General features: G+C 32.1%; 1 protein-coding gene across 1 annotated transcript in view; it reads right to left on the reverse strand.

Moving 5' to 3' along the window:
- Window positions 1–1,476: 1,476 nt before the first annotated feature.
- LOC111642624 (glucose dehydrogenase [FAD, quinone]-like) overlaps window positions 1,477–23,400 on the reverse strand; it is a gene marked incomplete at its 3' end in the record, with an annotated part of 26,778 nt that continues 4,854 nt past the window's right edge. Inside the window, exons 2-10 of the mRNA XM_023388996.1 lie at window positions 13,857–14,008; window positions 13,547–13,752; window positions 5,679–5,868; window positions 5,468–5,599; window positions 5,248–5,369; window positions 5,000–5,170; window positions 4,375–4,522; window positions 1,736–1,875; window positions 1,477–1,651 (exon numbers count right to left, since the gene is read on the reverse strand). Coding sequence (XP_023244764.1) covers window positions 1,477–1,651; window positions 1,736–1,875; window positions 4,375–4,522; window positions 5,000–5,170; window positions 5,248–5,369; window positions 5,468–5,599; window positions 5,679–5,868; window positions 13,547–13,752; window positions 13,857–13,935 — 1,363 coding nt within the window. The remainder of the gene's footprint in view (window positions 1,652–1,735; window positions 1,876–4,374; window positions 4,523–4,999; window positions 5,171–5,247; window positions 5,370–5,467; window positions 5,600–5,678; window positions 5,869–13,546; window positions 13,753–13,856; window positions 14,009–23,400) is intronic.

The following is a 23,400-nucleotide window of genomic DNA, read 5'->3' on the forward strand; positions in this document are numbered from 1 at the left end:
TAAACAAGTTTAATATAATTACCTCTAATTACTTCAATATAATTATCAAAGCGAGAATCAGCATTTGGAGGGAATAGATTCTTTATGCCCTCTAAATGCCGATTCTCGCTTAGATAAAAACATATAAGATCTATTAATTTAAATATATCTACGCCGTTACTATCTCGTTATAACTTTCAATATTTATTTTATATTACATATTTACTAATGTTAAATTCTATTCCGCTTCGATTTCCAAATCGCTTCAAATACGAAAGAACCGACGATTTTTCGCGTCTCTTGCCAGCTAAATCTTCAAAGCCATTCTTATGCCTACCGGTGGCCGAGTGAACTCCGTCTCCGCTTGCTAGTGGTGACCAGACCCTAAACACCGGAGTTCGATCGGGGGTTCGCGCCTCACTCGGTCGAGCTGGCAGCGGGAGTTTTTTCCGGGTTTTCCTCCTTGCCAATGACGCCTGAATAGGGGCCAGCTTTTCCTCCAAGTCCTCCCGGAAGGCATTGTGTTTCCCTTTCTCGCGGGGGTCGTCTCTTATAAGACCGGCTTTGGTTACTTAGTGACCTCTCTCCTGTCTTCCTCGGATTGGTCGTCTTCTATAAGACCGACTCTTCCTTACTGTTTCTTCTAGAGTGAAAAGCGAATAGCAATAACACTCCTCTATGGGAATGAAAATGAAATGAAATGAAGCCATTCTTATTCCACGCACTAATTTCATTCAAAAATAGTAGGCGAGCCAACAAAAGAATTTTTGAAATTTTATGCATCTACGGAGCCATTTTATCGCGAAAATGTCGAACAAATTTTTTATTGAAGAGTTTATATTTAACTTAGGCATTGGCCTTTCTCTTTTAATAATGTTTTCTTTTTCGTTATACGATCTCGAGCCAAAACTTTTTAAAAATAAATTTTCAATATCGCAATTACATTCCGAATCGCTAGCCACGATATAAGGGCAAAAATTAAAAATCTAAATATATAAAATTGAACCTGACTGACTGACTGACTGATTCATCATCGCCCAGAGCAAACCGCTAAACCTAAAGAGANAACATTAAGGTTTGTCCTACCCCTACCGTATACATCACTACAATGCATTTATAAACACACCCACCACACACACATCAGGATTAAATTCTATATTTGGTTACGTTAAATAAAGTTCGGGGTGCAAAGAATGATGGGACAGGCCAATCCCGAAATATATTAAAATGTATTGTCAGCTGACTTAGTTGTCTTCAAAATTTCAGTCTTAAATCTGATTTAGAAGTGAATGAAATTTCAGTTGCAAGATTTCAGAATGCGATACAAAGCAAATTCATTCTTACAAAAATTTATATCTTTATAAACATTAAAAAAAACAGTTTAAATAATTAGAATTTTTTCATTTACCTAGAAGTCCAGAAGTCTTTTATTACATGTTTACTGGAAGTTTCAAATTTTTTATCGCTAACACTACTGTTTATGAGTAATTAACTTACCTTCGACTTCAACTTTCAAATCATAAGGATGAGAGAAAATATTAAAGTCAATTAAAGGATCGTCGTGGGGATTATTTGATGCTAACGTCAGCACACCTCGACTTTTCGTTCGAATTACATATGGCGCGCAGATAATTATATCCTTATCTTTAAACTTATCGAAAATACTTTGCAGCTGTAAAATAATGTAATTAATAAATTTTGTTAAGAAGCTATAATTTGCTTTCATTGACATCGGAAGTAAGGATAATACTGATACCTCATCATTGGCATTTGAGAGACCATTATCTATTCCTGAAATATCCCAAAATATCATCAGGTCGGGCCAATCGTATTGTTTGCTATATTTTGTATTAACAAAACCTTCTATTCCTACTCCTCCGATGGTAGCTAATGGTCCTATAAAACAAATTTAAAAATAAATTTAAAATTTGAAATCAAACCAACATTCTATATTTAATTAATTCTCTCATTATAGTTATAAAATACTTCTTATAATCAGTTTAGTAATGTGGATTTTTTGGAATTTACATATGCAATTGTCATAATATTCCTTTATTTATGATAGAGACTAAAATAAATATTATTTCCTTCCAACGAAATATTATTTCGTTGACAATTTTGCAAGATTTTTTAAAAATGATTCTCTAAAGTAGAGCTCTTCTATGCCACGAAATAATCTAGATATGTGCAGCACAATGTCTTCAAGAGGAAGAGAAGCAGAGAGTTAATGGTGAGCTCGAGAATACGATAAATACACGTTGAGTCAAAAGGGACGATGGTTTGCTTATTTTATGTTCGTAGCCGCTGACGTTTGTAGAAAAAGGAATTCTAACAAACGTCAATCTTCTATTTATAATTTCGGAGCAAAGGATTTTAACGCCGATAAAAATTAAAACAAAGACGACTCTAAGCCATATTTTTTTTTTTTTTGTTTTTTGAGCGTTTTGTCTTTGGTGATTCAAATGGTACCTTTATGCAATATCATCAGTCTGTCACTGGTCTTGGCTTTTATTGATTTTTTTATTGATTGTCTTACTGCAGAGTCTATTTCATTTATTTGCTTCTGACAAAAATATTTTTGTGTGTTAAAAACAATATAAATCTACAGATAATGCATGTATTGCAATCGTTCGATTAATTAATGCTTGGCCTAGTAATGTTAAAGAAGTAAACAATGTACGTTTTGTTAATGAGGACTCCATAAAAGAATATCATTTGTTTTGCAAAGCACTTCCAGAACGGACTACCGGTAAGGAAATTTTTCCAGTAACAGATGAATTCTTCAAAACTTATGGCATGAAATGGAGTAATAAATTGTGTTGGTGTTTGCATGGATTGCGCTGCTGTAATGATGGCTAATAAAAATGGATTGTATTATGCGTAAAATGACAAAATCCAACAGTACAAATTACACATTGTTTTATACATTATGAAGCCATAATGGTTTCCAGAACACTTTCCAGAAGAACTATCGCAAACGATGAACTAATGCGTCAACATTGTAAACATAAAACAGGAGCCTTGAATTCACGAATTATTGAGATATTCTGTTAAGAAATTGGGTCGGAATATAAATTCTCATTTCTTTGCAGTGAAATACATTGGCTTTCTTAAGACAAAGTTTCGGCAATATTTTTTGACCTTCGCCATGAGGTAAGTCAGTTTTTATTAAATGAAAACATGGCCGAAGAACATCATCTTCTCAAAGGTAATCACTGTGTAACCAAACTTGCATACGTAGCTGACACCTGAATAAACTTAATTGAAAAGGCAAGGTCGGAATGAAAATTCACTAACATGCTCCAATAAATCAAACGGGTTCAAACAGTGATCTTTCGAAAATAATGTTACTCAAAGGATCGTTAGATATTTAACAAAAATCAATCTGACTACTTATCAAAAACAAGCAGGGCCATATTAGATTTGGCTCGATAACACAGCATTGCTTCGAGAGAAATTTAACCAATATTTTCACAGTTAATACGCAGCAATGTAATTGGATTCGAAATGCTTTTGCAGCTATTTCCGAAATGTTACACGAAAACTTTCTTTTGGTTCTAGAGGTTTCTCTAATTGAGAAATGACGGGATGTAGATATTTAAGTTAGACGAAGTTCCATTCGATGTTTTCTGGATTTCAGTCGCAGAAAAATATTCTGTAGCTAAATGTTTTTCTAGAATTCCCAATGATTCCCAATTGTAGCGTAACCGCAATAGCCTCTATTGCGGTTACGCTACAATTTTCAACTACTTATATAATTATGTTGACAAAGATTTTCTAGCCTTGTTTTTATCAAAAATGATTGACGGTCGACTTAAAAGACATCGACAGTGAACTTCAAGTTCCTTTATGAGGTATTGAAACAAATATAAAACAACTATGTTCAGCAAAAGAAGCTCAACTCTCTAAGTTGAGTTACAGTTACAGTTAAAATTAAATATTGAATACCATAATATGTATATCGTTATTTTTGTAAGCACTTGGTTTATTTTTGGTGTTTCTGCTATTTTTCTATTTTATTAATATTGAATCTTATTTTTTATGTGTTTAGATGATATAAAATATATCTATCAATGTCGCTCACCAACCAACCGGTCAGCGCATTCGGGAAAGACTATACCCAAACAATTCCTCAGAATTCGGATTCGGTTACAATATAGTGGCCATCCAGGCCTCTTTCAGTATTACTATAAAATGTTATATAAGTACTAACTACTGTATATTGTATTGTACTATTTGCTAATTAATTAATGTTGTTAAATATATAGTGATACACTATATTACTATTAATATTAAAGTATTATATAAGCAGTAATTAAATTGCTTTATTTACTAAATAATGTGGTTCGAAATTTCCGTTAACAATATATTATTATAATCAAAAAAATTGGGTACCTGTTCCATTAATTAGAAGCTCGTCGTAATATTCCTTAGTAATGCGATGTTCAGCAAACGTATAAGAATCAGCTAGAAACTGCATACTTAATGTAGAAGCGTGATCAATTAAATTTTGACCCACCGGAATATCTGATACTACAGGAATCTGAAGAATGGAACATTTAAATATATTGGAAATGTTCTTCTATTACATTATTTTACAACAATATAATGATTATAATATTAGTACGCCTTAGCTATAAATGATTACTCTAAGAAGAATGACCTCCAGTATAGTCCAACAGACAACACAAATCTATCTCAAATTACTCAAAATATACTATGTTACGATTCTTGTCTAGTCTTCGTATATATATACAAAAAATATATTAATTAATACGCCTTTGAGTCCCTATTTTATACAATTTATTATGTAAATGTCTACTAGGACATATCGAATTATTAGAACTTATTGTACTAATGTTCCGTTTCTGCAAATTGAAAAAAAACTTATTCAGAAAAAACAATCTTTATTGTTCAACTGGTATTTCACATGACATTTGTATAATAAATTGTACTCAAAATATACCTTAAATATTATATACCATTTATAATAAATGATATATAAAATAAAAGTACTAACTTGTAAACTGTGTAAATTCTCTTTTGGTCCAATTCCCGATAACATAAGAAGTTTGGGTGAATTGAATGTTCCTGCACTCACAATCACTTCTCTTCTGGCGTATGCTTTCATCTGTTTACCTTTATGTTCGAATAAAACTCCATATGCTCTATTGTTATCACCAATTAATATCTAGAATAATTTTATATTATTACAGTATTTTTAATATAACCTATCTTAGACTAATTTAATTTTCTTTCGAAGCATACTTTAGTGACTAAAGCTGAAGTAATCAAACGAAAATTCCTTCTTCCAACGATAGGATCGATAAATGCTCGAACTGCTGTCCATCTTATTCCTCGATTAATATAGCCTTGGGGCTGCATAAAAACTATATAAATTTAAAAAATATAACGCGAGATTTAAATTATTTAATTGAAAAAGTTTGATGTAGAGCAGCATTAAAAATTTGATATTTTAATAACCTACCTGTTTGGGGCTCTGCATTAAAATCTCCATATGGATATCCCGTAGCTTCCGCTGCTTCTATTAACCCATTTGCTAAAGGAGTATGGAAGGGTGGAAATTGAACTACGAGTTCTCCACCAACTGCGTGATAACCTATAAACGGATTTAGTATTTCAATAACTATTTATTAATGAATAGAACAAAGCTAGTAAAAATATTTGAACGACGTTACCGTTGTTAATAATTCCATCATCCCGATTATCTTCCGTCTTCAAAAAGTATGGATAAACACTTTTCCAATCCCAACCAATAGCTCCATTTCGTGCCCAATTATCATAATCGTGTCTGTTCCCACGAGAATAAACACCTGCATTAATCATTGTTGAACCTCCTAAAAGTTTACCGGCCGTTGCTACAAGACGCTATAAATTTATTAAATATATTTAAATTAGAAACAAAATAACAGTAAAAAGACAATTAAATTGCAAAATGTACCCTTTCTTTTAATGCTTGTCCAATTTTAATATTTGGTACCGAAGTGTAATNTAAACTGGTGCGCAGGTGGTGTAATGATATGGGAAATGTTTTCCTGCCACTCATTGGGTCTTTTGATACCAATAAATTTACATCTGAATGCCATACAGTATCGTACTAAATATCATTGCGGACTAAGTGCAATCTTTCATATTGACAATTTATTAGAGGTTGCGGCTGAAGTTTTCAACGCGAAAACGTGTACGTTGGACGTTTGGCACTGCCTCCTGTAAGCCTAGAAGTTTGACAATGGCGTTTGGAACGTCGAGCATGGTTCCATTGACGTTCCAAACGCAATTTTCAAACGTCTAGGCTTACAGGAAGGCGGTGCTGAACGTCCGACGTACACGTTTTCTCGTTGTAAACGTCGGCCGCAACCTCTCTATTCTGTCAGATAGATACCTTCAGCTGTGCACCGGCACCAAAAGCCCGAATCACTATGGAATGGTTTCAGGAACATAACAATGAATTTACTATGGTGCAGCAATCTGAATCTAGATCCTACCGAACATCTTCGAGACTAATTGAAAAATACTTTTCATTGAGTCTTATATTTAGTCAAATTTCCAGGGCTTGTGAGACGTAATCGTGACAACATGATACATCATTCTTGTACACAGTTTCAAGTGTATCGATGAATCCATGCCTAGACGAATTTAGACTGTTTACAAGAAAATAGGAAGCTCAACACGCTATTAAGTAGGTGTACTATTAAAGTGGCATCTCAGCGTATATACATGTAATTGTCATTACTATAGATGAAAAAATGGATTTAGAATAATTTGCATAAATTCAGTAATCATTAAATCAGTTTTAATTGAATACCTAAATTTCTAAAATACTTTATTTAGAATCGATGGACTAACAATAAATAAATTATACTTAAAATTTATATATTAATATTATAACAAATAATCATTTAACTTATTAAACCAGAATATATTTACCTAAGTGTTGGATCTACTACTGCAGTAGGATCATTAGGATGACCCATTTTGCATGTTCCAGCAAAATGACGACCAGAAAAAGGAAAAACCAGAGCCGTGCAAGCCAAGTATTCGTCGCTGAATTGTTCGTAACGTTCACATCCTGGCATAATATAAGGAAGCGGTCTGACTCCAAATTTCTTTAACGGTTCTGAAGAAGCCATTTTTAAGCAATGTTTCATTCCTATAAACATGCATAAAATAATATGTAATCACGCTTTTAATATTTCCCTAAAATAATGCTGCGAATATTGTTTTGGTTTAATATTTAGATCATTGAATGCAGTGGCGTGCCGTGACATTTGACGATAACGAAGCTGTGTTTCTGTAAGAAGCCGACATCCAGGGGCAATCAGTCAATTGAGCGTCAGTGATGGTCTAGGGTCCACTCGTATCGTTTATTCGATAAACTAGTAAAAGCCGTAGACTTTTCTAAATGTATTTTTAATATTACAATTACATTCCAAATCGTTAGCACGATATAAGGGCTACAATTAAAAATAAAATAATAAAAACTTGATGAAATAAAATGTGTGGTGGATGTACCGGTACATACCTGGTACAAAATATTCTTCAATTGTATGAATATACTTTTACAGAAAATTATAATTAAATATAGCTTTGTAAAGAAATGTACATAAAAATATAAAATATTTTTTACTTTTTAAATATTAAACAATGCACTTAGTCAAATAGTTCCCTGCGAGTGACTAATGGATGAAATCGAAGACGGTTGCAGAGCGTGCGTACACGCGGACTGCCAAATCCCCAGGGGTGCCGATACCGGTCAATGTCAAATACCTCTTTTGTCGCATCACTAGTATATCTCAAAGGACGCGATAGGGCTGTTGTAGATTTTAAACGTTTCTCGCCATAGCCGCAAAAATCTAAATACAGTACGTTAAACTTAATAGTCATTTGTTTTCTAACTAATTCGTTTCAGGACCAAGCGTCCTCAGAAATTTCCAAAATTTAAAACTTTTCGGTCATTCTCATTGAACTGGAAAAATTTCTGTCTTTATTACATTCATAATACGAAGAAATCAGTCTCCACTGTACTCGGCTAGAGATGGTTCGGTTAAGCTTTTGTTTAAGTAAAATTTCGGCTCTTTCAGCGGGGTTTTGTTTACGTCCCCAATTCCCTAATCGCTTAATTATTTAACTACTTCTTAAGTAGAAATAAGTCGAAACCGGTTACTTTGTACAGTACTCGAATATTTGTAGTCTCGGGAAAAAAGTGGAAAGACAAATTTTTATGACAACTGATACATAAATAGCAAATTTAAGGAAAATAAATTCTAGAAGTTTTTTTTTTTGTACCTTGTGCGTTTCATTCATTAAATTTAGTTGTAAATGACGCTGCCAAAGTAACAGTTAATTTTTTTAACATTATACAAGAATTGTACACGTTTTTTTCTACATTCCCTTAAAGATGGGATATACGAAATTGTAATATCACTGGTTTAATATTGAAATCCGTGAGTACTGTACTATAAAATCGGAGAGCGGAATAAAAATATCAAATATTTAATAGATTTTTTAAACTTCTGTTAACTATACAGAACTATCGTAAAAACATAGCAGTAAATTCTTATCGGTTGAATTAAGTTATAAATCTACTCGTAATTCGCGTAATCAGGCGAGGACGACCAAATATCTAGCGGACGGGCGGCTAACAGCTCGGAACCGGAAAAGTTAAATATTTGTAGTCGGGCCGGAGCAGTCGGTGAGCTACAGCCAATGAGGGCTTCGAAGCTATAACCGATCAGAGTTTAGATTTATCCAATCTACGTTGAAGGTACGTGATTNTATAATCTTTAATGTTTCAAACGTTTTCGGCCGTCTTTCAGAGGCCCTCTTCAGGAAAGAATGCAAAAACACAAAAAAAAAAAAAAAAAAACAGTTCTATCGTTTGAAAAGCCTTAGCTTTCGAATATAGCTGTGTTCCAATTTTTTAAATGTTCAAATGATGTTCAAAAACAAAGATCGTTACATATTACAACATATAAATAAATTATTTTATTCCAGTTCCACAATCATGGAAGTATTATTTACAATGCCACAAAGCATAACAATAATTTCTGACATCCTTTATACGTTAAAACATCGGGCTAACTTACAATGCCATATATTGTATTATTAATAATTTAGTTATAGCTTTATTTAAAAAATAATTTATTTATATGTTGTAATATGTAATGATCTTTGTTTTTGAACATTGTTTGAATGTTTAAAAAATTGGAACACAGCTATGTTCGAAAGCTAAGGCTTTTCAAATGATAGAACTATTTTTTTGTGTTTTTGCATTCTTTCCTGAAGAGGGCCTCTGAAAGACGGCCGAAAACGTTTGAAACATTAAAGATTATATGCTGGAATTAGCATTTAGGTGTTAGTGTTTTTGATTATTTATATATTGGGATAATTTTTTGTAGAATATTTATGAATAATGTTTTATTTTACCGAATAAATATTTTAAAATTTATTTTATGAACATTATACTCTGATAATATAAAGTATATTCATATTTAACAGTGTAATATACTATCAATATTCTTTACATTGTCCACTTAAATGAGAGTACAATCTTCAGAATAAAAGTACTGACATTTTTGTAGCAAAAATATTTTAAATATATATAAACTTAAGTAGTAACATTTTTTCAGTACAAATTATGTATTCAAATTTTTAATAATTTAAAATTAGATTTAATTGAATAATACATAAATTAATCTTTATAGACTTTTATATTTTAGTTTGTTCAATAACTAATTGTTTTATATTTATATATTTAAAATGAGATGATAAATATTCTGTATTTAGTAAAAAAACTAATGTAACGGATTCATACAAAGCTACGAAAGTTCTCTTGAAAGGAATATACAATGTGCCAATGATGAACAACTTCCAATATATTCCAGGTTTATTTGTTAAATGTAACTACATTGCAAACTGTAAAAATTATAAAGCTATCTTTGGAACTTGTACTGAGTTAAGTTTATCAATTTAATATTAATATTTATTCAGTAAAATGAGAAATCTTTCTGAAAGAAATCAAAACATGAAAATTTTTTAATTATTTTCCTACATTAGTTTAGCTGTTATTTCTTTATAATTTTGTTTACATTTATTGTATGTAAATTATTAAGAACTTTGAATGTTTTTTAAATATTATAGTGAAATAGATACGTGGATTTTACAATTATTTTGCAATAGTATTTTACATATTAATCATATATGATGAGCAGTCAACTAATAACCAAATAATTTTCTTAAATAGTTTGTTTGAAAAATCTGATTGCTAAGCATAAATTACATTACAATACATTTTTTCATTAGGGAGTTTTGTAGTAGTTTCTAGAATAATGCGTAAGAGAGAGTATTCTGTTTCATTAAATAATTTTTTATGCAATACAAATTTTGAGATTATAATGATTTTAATTGTGATATGCTATAATAAATACAGTTGGATTCCCCCAGCCAGAATGCATTGGTATGACCAGCAGATAGCATAAAAAGTATTGATAACTGGTATACGGTATTGGCAGTTGCTCAGTAAAAACATTTCTGTATGTTCAGTCACTATACAAGCATTCTGGCAGTCATTTTTTAGAAAAAGAATATTGATTATAATAATTTGGTTAACTGCATGTCCATACAGTCCATTAACCAATTAATTAGGATCAGTTAAACATTATGTAGCAAGAAAGAATATATTTTTATAAACAGTTACTGAAGGCAGAATCAAAGAATGTAGGTGTAGGAAAGGCCAAAAATTTCATATGTAAACTAACTCATGAACAACCATGACAAGTGTCATTTAAGAAGAAATCTATAGGATTCATTTTTAACATTATCAAACCACCAAATCTAAAGTGTTTCACAATCGTCAATAAAGCAGAATTCACATGATTTAAAAATATTTTAATGGAATTATCCAAGCAATACAAGCATAGTTTTTACTTTTCATTTATTTTTTTTAACCAACTGGCAGGTTCCTTTAAAATTTTCCTATTGGTTTCCTTTACATGTCTCACACACTCTGATTGGCTGAATGTTTATGGATCTATTAGATTTCAAGCACGATTTGAGTGAAAATGCCATAAAATTGATTGTAGAAACTGATCTGTATAATTTTATAGGACTGTCAAGCAACTGCCAAAGTAGAAAATTTGTGATTGTGATATAGAACTACTTCTGCCTGTTCTATGTTGCAAAGGGTAATTGTGAAACAGGCTTAAAAAACACTTCACATTCCTTCAGTGTAATTCATCTGAACAGGTTTGAGATGAAAATATTTCTCAAATTTCAGAAATATTTATTTGCTTTAGAAAATTAACAATATTTAACAGAGAAAAATCAAAAGTTTTTAAATTGTTTTATTTTTAAAGCACATGATGATGATGATGTGCTTGTTTTAAAGCACTTAGTTAAATAGAAAACACATGAAAATAAAATATGACACAAAGACTAGTATGAATTTGATATTTAAAACACAATTAATAGGTAAGTTCAAAAACATTGAAAGAAAATAAATATATTGTTTCAATTTTAAAGTGTATTACTTCTTGAATTCTTTCCTTAAGTAAATGAAACTTGCAGAAGTAAAGTATAAATTTCAGTTTGCCATTTTAATTGATAAAAATATTTCTTAGTATCTTATTTGAACATTAATGTACAGATTTAAATATTTTAAATTACTTTTAAAGAAAGAGATTGTTTTATGATGCATCTTTTTATATATTATTTAAAGATCATACGATACTCTAATATAAATATAAACTAAACTATATTATTAATATTCATATATTAGATGATTTTGCAATTATTATTTATTGAAAAATAAGTAATATGTTAAAATCTTTAGCTTCTATTATATCTTGTATATTCTGCATATTCAATTTATTTTAAATATAATGTCTGAAATTTTCTTATTATTCTTTTAAAATAGTCACTGTTTGAGAGATACTCTTTTTAGTAGTTTCTCCTCTTATGCACAATAATGTTATTTATTTCAAAACTTTTCAATAAAATAAAGATTTGCATTTGGACTATTGAATATGCAGCTTATTTTGTTTATATGAGAAAATAAATTATTTATTAAGCAATTGTTAGGTATTTCTCTACGAAAAACAAATATTTTTAATTAATAAAGTGCCTTTATTAATAAAATAAACATTTTGGAGTTATATTTTAAAAATTATTATTATTATTTTTTAAAAATCTTGTAAAAACCTAATATTTCAGTTAATTCTATTATTATTTAAATAATAAAATGTTAATTCATCAAGGTACTATGACAATGACAGTTGTATCAAGATCACTTCTGTTACTTATTATTATTTGAGAATAGTTTTTTCTAGAGGTATCAATAGCCATCATTAATTCCACTGTAATTTAGTGGAATTAATGACAGCTATTTGTTAATTTATAACAAGAGAAATAGCTTAAAATTACTTTCATAAATTGCAGTTTATAAACTGATTAAAAGTATTTAAAAAAAATTAAATATTAAAGCAAGAGTTGTCATTATTTTAATACAGTAAAACCTTGATTTAATGGACTAATTTGGGTGAGGGAGTATCTCTTAAAGACGATATTAAGTTACATAATAAACTAAATTTTTCTGAATGAGAGTGTTAAAAAAAATTGACAAATTAGTGTTTATCTGTTTTTACTAATGTAGATATATTTGTGTAATGAAAATTAAGTGTGCATGAGAAGTTTAATTTCACAGAAAAGTTTTCTTTGTATAATTTGTATAATAGTTCTGAGACTGTAATAATCTAGTATGTGACTAAATCAAAATAAATAAACAATTTTTGGAAAATACACTTCAGTTGTATTTAAGAGTTGTAACTCTTGGATTTCAAAAAAAATAATCTGTTAATTTAAATAAATATAAAAAGTATTATAAAATTAACAGGGTGTTAATTTTCACATATGACACTTGGACCAGAAATATTATCTGTTAAATCCAAAGTCTGTTGAATTGAGGTTTTACTGTATCTATATTTTTTTCAGTTATTCTTGTTATTTAATTTACAATTAATTTTGCAAATCAGAATATTGAAAAAATTAATTACATAAGTAAGAAAAAGATTTGACATTAAAATTGATAGTTCAATTGCTCACAAGTTATCAATAAATTTATATTATTACATGATTTGAATGTATAATTTATAAGATTTTTTAAATCTGTTTTTATAATATTAATTGATAAGATTTTAAGATGCATTGAAATTAAAAAAACAATTTTAAAATTTTCTGGTAATTATTATGATGATTATTACTAGAATTATTATTATTACCAAAATTTTTTAGGAAATTCTATATCATGCTCCTGCTGTGAAGTTGTATAGTGCTATTGAACATGTACTCATCAAAAAGCATCATTGTGCTGCAATTTTGAAATTGCAGACCTATAAATTCCCATTGTTGTCTCTCCATCTGTAGAAAAATTAACATACCTTTCACAAGTTATATTTCCAAAAAAATTTTACAACTGATGATGATTTTACTATATCATATTTAAATTAGAAACAAAATAACAGTAAAAAGACAATTAAATTGCAAAATGTACCCTTTCTTTTAATGCTTGTCCAATTTTAATATTTGGTACCGAAGTGTAATTCCAATTAAATTTTGCGCCTTTCAGTACGCTCAGGGCTTTTCCTAAAATTTCGTTAATCATAGAAGGTCTGTCTCCAGCTTCTAATAGAAGAACTTTGTTAGAAGGATCTTCAGATAATCTCTTAGCCATAACTGAACCACCGGCACCGGAACCGACTTGAAAACGTAATATTTAGGTAATTTACTTATAATGATGCTAACATATGAGATTTTCGTAATAATTAGCACATTCGAACGATCATTAACGAACGATCACTTACCAATAATGAAATCATATTCATCATCATGAACTCCTTCAACAACTACAGAAATTATGAGCATTAAAAGTATAAGGATCATGTCGTTTGCTTGAAAAGCGAGTGAAATGTAAAGCGTTGAATGATCCGTCTTAATATATAAAGGATTATCTAATCTATTAATAAAGATTGTGGTAAGTAGTGTAATGACATAACATTTTTTAAAGAAAGAAAATCAAATTTTTTATGTTTTGAATGTATTTTTAAGATATAGTTATAATACTTAAGGTTATATTGTTAATTAAATTCATTTAAAAACAAGAAGTTGATTTGAGGAAATTTAGATATGATTAATCTAAGAGTACATCGTTTTGGTTGTAGAGTATCGAACTATTGAAATCAAAACATTAAGGGAATTATCAAAAATATCACATAATATTAATTAAATTTACGAGTAATAAAGCCTGGTATAACAATTATTACGACGGGTACTTTATAATCCCGAGCAAAACCAGGTGTAACAAGCTAGTTTTAATGTAAAATATGATCTTTTTCGATTTTACAGAGATATAACACATTCAAAACTTAATTTAATTAATCAAAACGATTTAATATTAATTTATCTTATAATTATAAACGGTGAATACGATAAAACAATTTGTTTCATCACATTTACAGTTTATAATTATAAAACAAAATAATGTTTTACTAAATTAATTTTTTTTAATGTATGCGATAAAATCCATTTTAAGAATTGCTACAGTGACCATACGTGGAAAGTATGGGCATTATCAGAGTGTCCATAAACTACGTGGAAGTATGTCATCCTAAATAACGAGTCTATAGAATTAATTTAGTTTATTTGTTATGGGTACGCGACACGTGGGCGATCTGCCGAAGAGAATGCATCCCGGAAAGACTTTTATGGGAAGCTGGTTCTTATTTAGATGTTATAAAAGTCCAATTTAAAAACTTTGTGTTTTTAATCAAACTCCACTTTTTTTACACTTTTCTGATCGTTACTTATAACAGAGGGAAAGTAAGCAATCACTCAAAAAATGACCGTCTCAAGATTTTTTATATGTTTGGATTCGGGACGTTGAAACGTCCAGAGTTGCCAAAAATTGGGGAATTTTTTCGGTATGTATGGATGTTAGTGTATACGGGTGGCACGATTTTCTTTATCTTCTTAATTCCAGTGCTTTTTGTCGAAAATTTCTGAATTTTTCTCAGGATGTTTGGGTCTTGGGATTGACCCTATTAAATTTTGGTAATTAAAGGTCGAAAGGTGGGGAGATAGAGAGGGTCATGTGTCTTAATGACGATTTTATTCGTTATTAATATTTGCAATTTTTTTTTATAAAACTAATTTCTACCCTCAAAATTAAGCCTTTTATCATTTTATACTAATTAATAATATGAAAAGTTTGTTAATAAAATATACCACAGGAAATTTTAAACGTTTTTACCGAGAAAGTTGCGAAATTCGTTGCTGGAGTTTATTAAATTCCTTCAGGAATTAAACATAAACAAAAAATGTCGTGGTCGTCAGATCTTAATACAGTAGAGCCTCGAAAACTCGGCCTAATGTGGACCGAAGGGTGGACGAGTTTGTGAAAATGCCGGGTTATCGGGAATGGGGTTAAAAAAGGATAAGTATGCGTGTTTCCTCAGAAAAATATTGTACTGTACTTGTATGTATTGTTTGCTTGAGAATACAACAGAGAATAAACTGCCCAAATACCCTTAAACAAAGGAAAAGTACGTACTTTATGAAGGCATAGAGCCTTTACTACATGAAAATTAAAATTAATGAATACACTGTGTACAATAATTTACCTGATAAGACAGACCTCAGAAAAATACTTTATGAGGCATAAAGCTGTCTATGATGAAAATTAATTATCTAAGGGTATTTTTCCCTGCCAGGGTGTAGCCGAGTTATCCGGAGTGCCGGGTTATCGAGTGCCGAGTTTTCGGGAGTCTACTGTATTTAGTCTCCAGGCGATGCAAGTTTATTTATTTATCTATTTATATTTTATTTTCTGCCTTAAACCATGATGCAAACCTAATTAAGTTGATATCCGTGACGAACATTCAAACTAAACTTCACCAGTAAAATAATCAGAACAAACTATGTCGACCTAATTATTAATTTGTATATCATTAGCATATGTTATATTAATAGATTAGATACTATTAGCCTACTGGTGGTTATGGAGTGTGTTGGTATTCAGAAATTTTAAATAAATCGTTAATTTTCAATTCTTAAGACTTATCATTATAAAACTAAATGAAATTTATTTTCCAATGGATTTGGAACTGAAATGTAGAAAGTTAAAGGCAACGAACTTCAACCATGCAAATTGTTTTGGATATGATCGAAATAAAAAGTGAAAATCTGATATAATGTAAATATAATTTTAGGCCAACAACTAATCTCAGGCTGTCAATTATAGAAAGAAAAAATTATCTAAATGACTAAATAAAATTGAGCCCAAAAAATATGTTTTCGTTTACCACTTCGTTTTTTGTTAACTCCTTTATCAAACAACTGCTTGAAGACGTCGAGAATCTTGTCAACTAGTTTTGTCAGTCTGTTTGATTGACATTTCTTTCATTGTTCTAATAGAAAGCGTTCAACCTTGACAAGCGTTCTTGATATGCCCTATAACCACACTATGCTTCAAATTTTGCAACACGTTCTCGATTGGTTGAGAGCGGGATTGTGGTCCTGTTACTAGACGTGGAAAATCTAGTTCCACTTATGGATCTGGAACTGTTAAAATTGATTCGAGTGTGGAACAGTTGCACTAGATGATTCCTCGAACCATTATGTTCCTTCGGAATTGTGTAGTCTATTCGATTAGACAGTTTCTCGTCAGTTTTATATATTTACACTTCTAAAAAGTGAAATTGTAACACCACGAAGGAATGCACATGACGGAGTGCAAATTGAAGAACCTGTACAGATGACTGAAATGTGCAAATTAAGTTTGCGTAATCTTTGCTTCCAGACCAATTAATTAATTTAGATACAATTTGGATAGTTTGTATATGTTATTAGATAATTATAATATTTTGTTATGATGTATAAATTAAATTAGTAATTTACTTTATAAAACCAAATAATTTTATGCTTTCTTTCGAAAAAGCATAGAAAATACCTCAGAGACTACAGCGAGCCGAATACCACTAGTTGCTGTCTAGGAAATTGTACTGTATTCTGGAACTGCGAGAACTCGGTTCGTCGATGCTTACAGTTGCCACGTGTGTTAGGCACGACGTGACTACCATCCATCGATACGTTACACGATGGACACAGGAACATCTGTAACACGCCAAAAATGGAGTGGATCTCATCGGCGCACGACAAAAATTCATCAAGAATATTTATGTCCTATCATCATGTTGAATTATGTACAGTATAAGGCTATAATCTCGATATAGTATATAATCTTAAATACTAATTAAATACTAATTAACGTAAAGTTTATATTAAAAATTGATTCAATGCAAAGAGCACAGACCGGCAGATTCGCCGAACGGTTTTTGTCCACGGCAAGTGACTTCTGAAGCCTCCTGTCACCTTCAACGGGTGCATCTGTGTTCACCCAAACCATTTGCAACTCGTTGCACGAAGTCGGACTGCACGCACGGCAACCAGCAACGAGGTGCCATTAACCACTCGATACAGAGCTGCACGCCTCATCGTCATTGCAACTGGTATTGTTTACAGATTAATCCTGCTTCTGTCTGTGGAGGAATGACGGCCGTGGAAGGGTGTGGCGGTATTCCTGGGAACACTACGTGCCAGCCCTTTTCGCCGAGCGTCAAAATCAGCCCCACACCAGGCATTGTGGTGTGGGAGGAATCATGTTCAATCAGCTGACAGCCCTGGTCCACATTTCCGGTATTCTGACAGCGGACCAGTACGTCACATGAATTGTGGGATTTGTGGTTCGGCCACTGGTGTGAGCCGCACCTGACAGTATTCTAGCAAGGCAATGACCTACCTCACGTCATACAGCGAACTCTCACCAGCCTAAACGGAATTCATATCATTCTCTGGCCGAAAGCTTCGCCGGATCTCTCTCCCACCGAACATCCTTGGGACCTCGTCCGACATGAAGTGACGGGAACCACCCCCACATACATGACATGCACACCACAGTGGACGCAGCTTGGCAACGAATTCCTTGGGCAACCATCAATCGCCTCATTGATGAGGGCGATTACTGGCAGTTATACAGGCATCTAAAAGGCAATGCATAGAGGCTAATGTAGTTGTCAATAATGGTCATATTCGTTACTGAATAAACAGGTGTCTGTTAAATATCGTTTTTTGTTCTTTTAATCATTTGCATATCTCCATCAACCCTATCAGTCCTGCATGTGGCAACGTGCATTCCTTCGTAGTGTTGAGATTTCACTTGGTCCAAAATGGTTCTTTTGGAATGGTCCTGACCCTGAACTACCAACCTCTATAGCAGGGATGTCCAACCCGCGGCACGCGGACCGCATGCGGCCCAAGGCAAGTCCAAAGCTGCCAATAAACGTGTAAACAAAACCGACAAATTAATTATTATGCCTTTTTGTCCTTTTTTTAACACTATTTATAATTTATTTTGTATACTAGTACATTCTATTTATTAACAGGACTTATTATACTGGAATTATGGATGCNATGCACGCTTCACGCTTAATTACTTTTTAATATTTTTTTTTTGTAGAATTTCGCCGGATGAAAATTTATTTTAATCACAAAAGACAAAAAAAAATCACAAAAGAAAAAAATAATAATTTTTGGACAGACTGTGTCTTTTGTGATTAAAATGCTTTTTAATAGTTTTTTAATGGGAGTTTGATATCATTCATCTTTCTAAAGTTGTAGTGCAATGATTTTCCTTCCATAAAGTTATTTAAAGCTACTTTCTGATGTCAAAAACGACCTCCAATAGTTTTTAAATTTTTTTAATTAATAGATTTTATTATATACAAGTTTAATTAAGTCGGGGGGTCGGAAATCGCAATAAAAATTTTAATTTTTTAAAAATATTTAAAAATATAGGTCTAGTTAGTATTCACCCTACTTTAAACCCTTCTCCTCCCGAGACGTCTATGAGAATGTCTCGGGAAATACGACACCAGCTGTCCTCAAGGTCATCCAGCTGTGTAAAATGACTCGTCAGTGTCAAATTTCACAGAAAGATGAGACAAAGGAAAATAAAATTTGAGACTTTTTCTTCAAAATTAACGCATTTCTTTCGTTTTTTTCAGTTTTAAGTATTTTTTATGTTTAATTACATTAATATCAAAAATTGCTGGGAACTTAAGGCGTTAAAGATAAGTATGACTAGAATTGTTCAAGAAGACAGAAGGCTACAAATCACTTCACGTTTCAACTTTGGTGAGCAGAATAAATTATCACATCGGACCACTAGTTGCATGTTGTGATCGAATTGGCTACAACAGCCACGGGTATTTGGGTATCATTGTCATTAACGAAAAGCAAAAGAATATGTCTCCTGTGGCCATAACAACATTTGCAGGGGACTGTCGATGCTTGGAATAAAGTTCTTTCATATGACGAGCAGTTCCTGTTTCATAATGCTAATAGAAGGCTGAGAATTTGGCGAAAAATAACATAAATATATGGGCTATTCCTGTCTGCCGACAACTTTGTAAGCTGGTTGTGTAATGATATGGGAAATGTTTTCCTGCCATTCATTGGGTCTCATGATACCAATAAATTCACGTTCGAATGCCATATCGTATCTAAATATCATAGCGGACTAAGTGCAACCTTTCATGTTTACAATTTATTCTGTCAGATAGATACCTTCAGCTGTGCACCGGCACAAAAAGCCCAAATCTCTATGGAATAGTTTCAGGAACATACTAATGAATTTACTATGGTGCAGTGGTCCGCTCAGTTCCCGAATCTAAATCTTATCGAACATCTAGGCCAGTGTTCCTCAACCTCTAACGAATCGTCGCCACCTTCAATAAAACCGTTACGTAGTATCGCCCCCTTTCACTTCAAAATTCGGATGCCGAGGGCCAAGGCTAACGCCAAATTCGTACTGCATTGAATAGATTAGTGCAGGCATGGCCAACATACGGCCCGCGGGCCAGCCGTGATTAATCTTTCAAAATAGCTCGATGAAAAATTCTGACGCCTAAAAATTAATTATTAATCGTAAATTTTAAAAATTTATCGATAAAATAGCGAGTTTATAAAAAAGTTATTGCAATTAGTTTGGTTTATTTGGTTACGGCGACGCGACACGTGGGCGATCCGCTGAGCAATTTTCAACTCCATACTGGTTAGTGTCATTTTTATCATAAAAATTTTTTCATTATATGCTACTCATGAAAGTAATAATATGACGACTCAACTTCGCGCTTTTACATTGTCGCGGTAATTAAGTGTATATAATTGTAACAATGCCTAAGGGTCCCTCTATGCTTCGGCACCACAGGACTGAAGGGTCGACATTGCGTCGGCGAAGACTGCAATGACAAATTTATCAGGACTGACACCACTGTGTCTTATGGGTAGAGACAGACCGTTACGTTCGCATTTACGCGTGAGCAGTCGCGTCTGTGGCCGGTTGGACTCGGGATGGAGACCGCTTGACGAAGTGCACCCAACACAATTCTAACAATAACAAAATTCGTTTATTAAACTAGTTCTACAAAAGGATATTTCCCCTAAAGCTTCTTCGCGAGAACCGAGTTGGAGAGAGAGAGAGAGAGCTTACATAACATCGCGGGTCGTCATAAATATCTGAAGCACTATGTACGGATTTCCAGATGTCTGTAGAGTCGTTCAGGAGCCTTGGGAATGTCTTTGTTGCCTTGGATGGCGGTTAAAGTCTATCGAAAGTTGAGATCCGTTGGTTCTTCGTAGGTGTTCCTGGAGGAACACAGGATATTCGGGAAGAGCGCGCGCCGACGAGCGATGATGATAAATCCTTTCGGCTGGCACACAGGAAATATTCTCGCGGACTCTCAACCCCTCTCACTGTTCCTTCAGGTCTCCTCTTTATTTCCAAGTTAGGCTGTCGTTTTCCACCAATAGTGAATTTTTAGTTGTAGTTCCCAGTGACACATTCTGAGTTCCCTGGGAAAGGAAACGACTCTGGGATGGAAAATTCACTCAACCTCCGGTAATAAAATGGAAAAAGTTTTTTTTCTGAGATTTAAATTAATTTCCTTTTCAAAACAAAAAATGAATTTTCTTTCGAAAAATTCCCGAATAAAATTGTGGGGGTTTTCCCCTTTCCAAGTCTGATCTCTCACATAATACTGTATTTATTTTGTTTGTTTTTAATTATTTTATTTTTGTATAAATTATATTTTGTTCATTATTTTAAAAAACTTTTACCGAAAGATAGCGCTACATGTATATACAGTAAATTCAATGTAGACAAAAATTAATTAATATATAAAAAGTCAATAAATATTTTGAGATGGTATGTACGACGTTATCTAACTTTGCAGTACATAAACGGAACTGCCGAGTTTCGTAGCAATTGGTCTAAACGCCTGGGAGTATGTAACGAACAAACAAACATAGATATAGGCTAGTTACTCATTTTATCAGAAAAAAAAATTTTTTACTGATGGAAAAATTGAAATTTAAAAAAAAAAAAAAATTGTTATTAACCGAAATTCTAGAGGGTCATTATTGTTCGGTCGAGAATTTGATTATCGCGATTTTGTTATACGCGGTAGCATCGAAGAATTAATTAACCGCGTTAATCAAGAATTTCTGTACATTACTGTACAATATTCAAGAATGTACAGTACGTACGATGCTTTTTTTATACTTTGCGGGCACTACTGTGGGTGAACCACTTTTGCCTCCTGGCTATCAATATTTTCGGACCCAGTACGCCACTCCCAACCAACAATCAACTCCGTAACAGTAAAAATGAACATTTTTCAAACATTGTGAACACGAAAGTAAATCATTATCCAAAATTTTTAAATTGCAGACACAACATGAGAAGGAACGACGGTTAGCTTAGTCATACATCAAGGACACCAAGCCTGTCACGTGTTTACGTGTTAAATAAAATATAATTATACTGTATCAGAGGTGTTCGGGCCGGACGGGTTAAAATTAGTGTTGCAACGAATAGTATATTCGTTGCAACACTAATTTTAACGTTGATTGTTCTGTAATTAATTTTGCATCGATTAGAGCTGATTTGTTTAGTATTAGATGCAGTACGAACTTAGAGATGTACAGAAAGAAAGAAAACTGACTTGGAGGTTATTTGAGCCGTTTTCTAATCTTGGAATACGGCTCAAATATGGAGCGATCATCCGAAGACGATGTTTTCTAACAGTGAAATGATGGCTACGTTCGTCAGCCCAGTTGAGGATGATTCTTACTTGGATCAGCCATTTGAAATGAATGGATTGCCGTGTACTACGAGAAGACTTAGATCATCGAAACCCCCATTGAAAATGGGATAATAAATCTAGTGTCATAAGAAGGCATGAACCATTCGTTTTGCAAATAAAGACTGTGAGTATTACTACTTAATCTTGCGAGTCTTAATACAAATATACTCTTAGACAAACAAAGAAGTGTGAAAATGCGGAGTGACGTTTTATACAGTAAAAATAAAAGAATAAGAATATAAAATAAATAATATTCTTTTTATCATGTTGCAACATGAAAAAAGTGTTTGTTATAATACTGTATCAATAATGCTTATGTTAAATGCCAACATGCAGTTTACTTCAAAAACAAAGAGATAAGGTGAGGAGAAGATATGAAGACACTGCAGCAGAAATAGGTAATACAACTCTTAAACATAATAAAGAACTAAGCAGAGAAAAACCTAACACTGCAATTCAGAGGCGGTTTAGGGAAGGGTGACCACGTCCAAGACGTTTGTTGTAATTTCTCTAATGGGTATCAATTACTAATTGGTTATTACTTTGCTTAATTGATAGCCGTATACACCCTTTTCCTATAAAGTCACTAATTCAGGCATTAATCAAGCTACCTCAATGTGACTGATTATAATATTCTTACAAATGATATCAAAGTCCGTTAACCTTGAAAAACTTTATTTGTGAATTATCAGATAAGTTCTAACAGTTATATTCTAAATATAAACTGAATAAATAACATCAAGGACATTATCGAGACGGTTTATATTTTCTTCTTTATCATTAAATAAACTAGAAAATTAGAAAATAATCTTGTAAATTCAAATATTTTCTATTGATTTCTAACAAAGTTTCTTCAGAATAATAAAGATTTAAGCTGCACGAAAAAGGAAAATATTGATAACTTTATGCTTTATTACTGCAAGTTAAATTAAATTAAAGCTAACAGAGGAGAATTGTATATACAGTCGACCCCGCTATAACACTGTTGATTATTTCGTTTTATATGAATTCCATGTTGTACGAGTCACTTAGATTTTACAAATACATGAGCCGTTCACAGCCCGGCACACGTATTTGTAAAATCTAAGTGACTCGTACAACATAGAATTCATATAAAACGGAATAATCAACAGTGTTATAGGGGGGT

Source organism: Centruroides sculpturatus, unplaced genomic scaffold (assembly GCF_000671375.1).
Source record: "Centruroides sculpturatus isolate CEXI.00-Female unplaced genomic scaffold, Cexi_2.0 scaffold1608, whole genome shotgun sequence".
NCBI classification, from domain to species: domain Eukaryota; kingdom Metazoa; phylum Arthropoda; class Arachnida; order Scorpiones; family Buthidae; genus Centruroides; species Centruroides sculpturatus.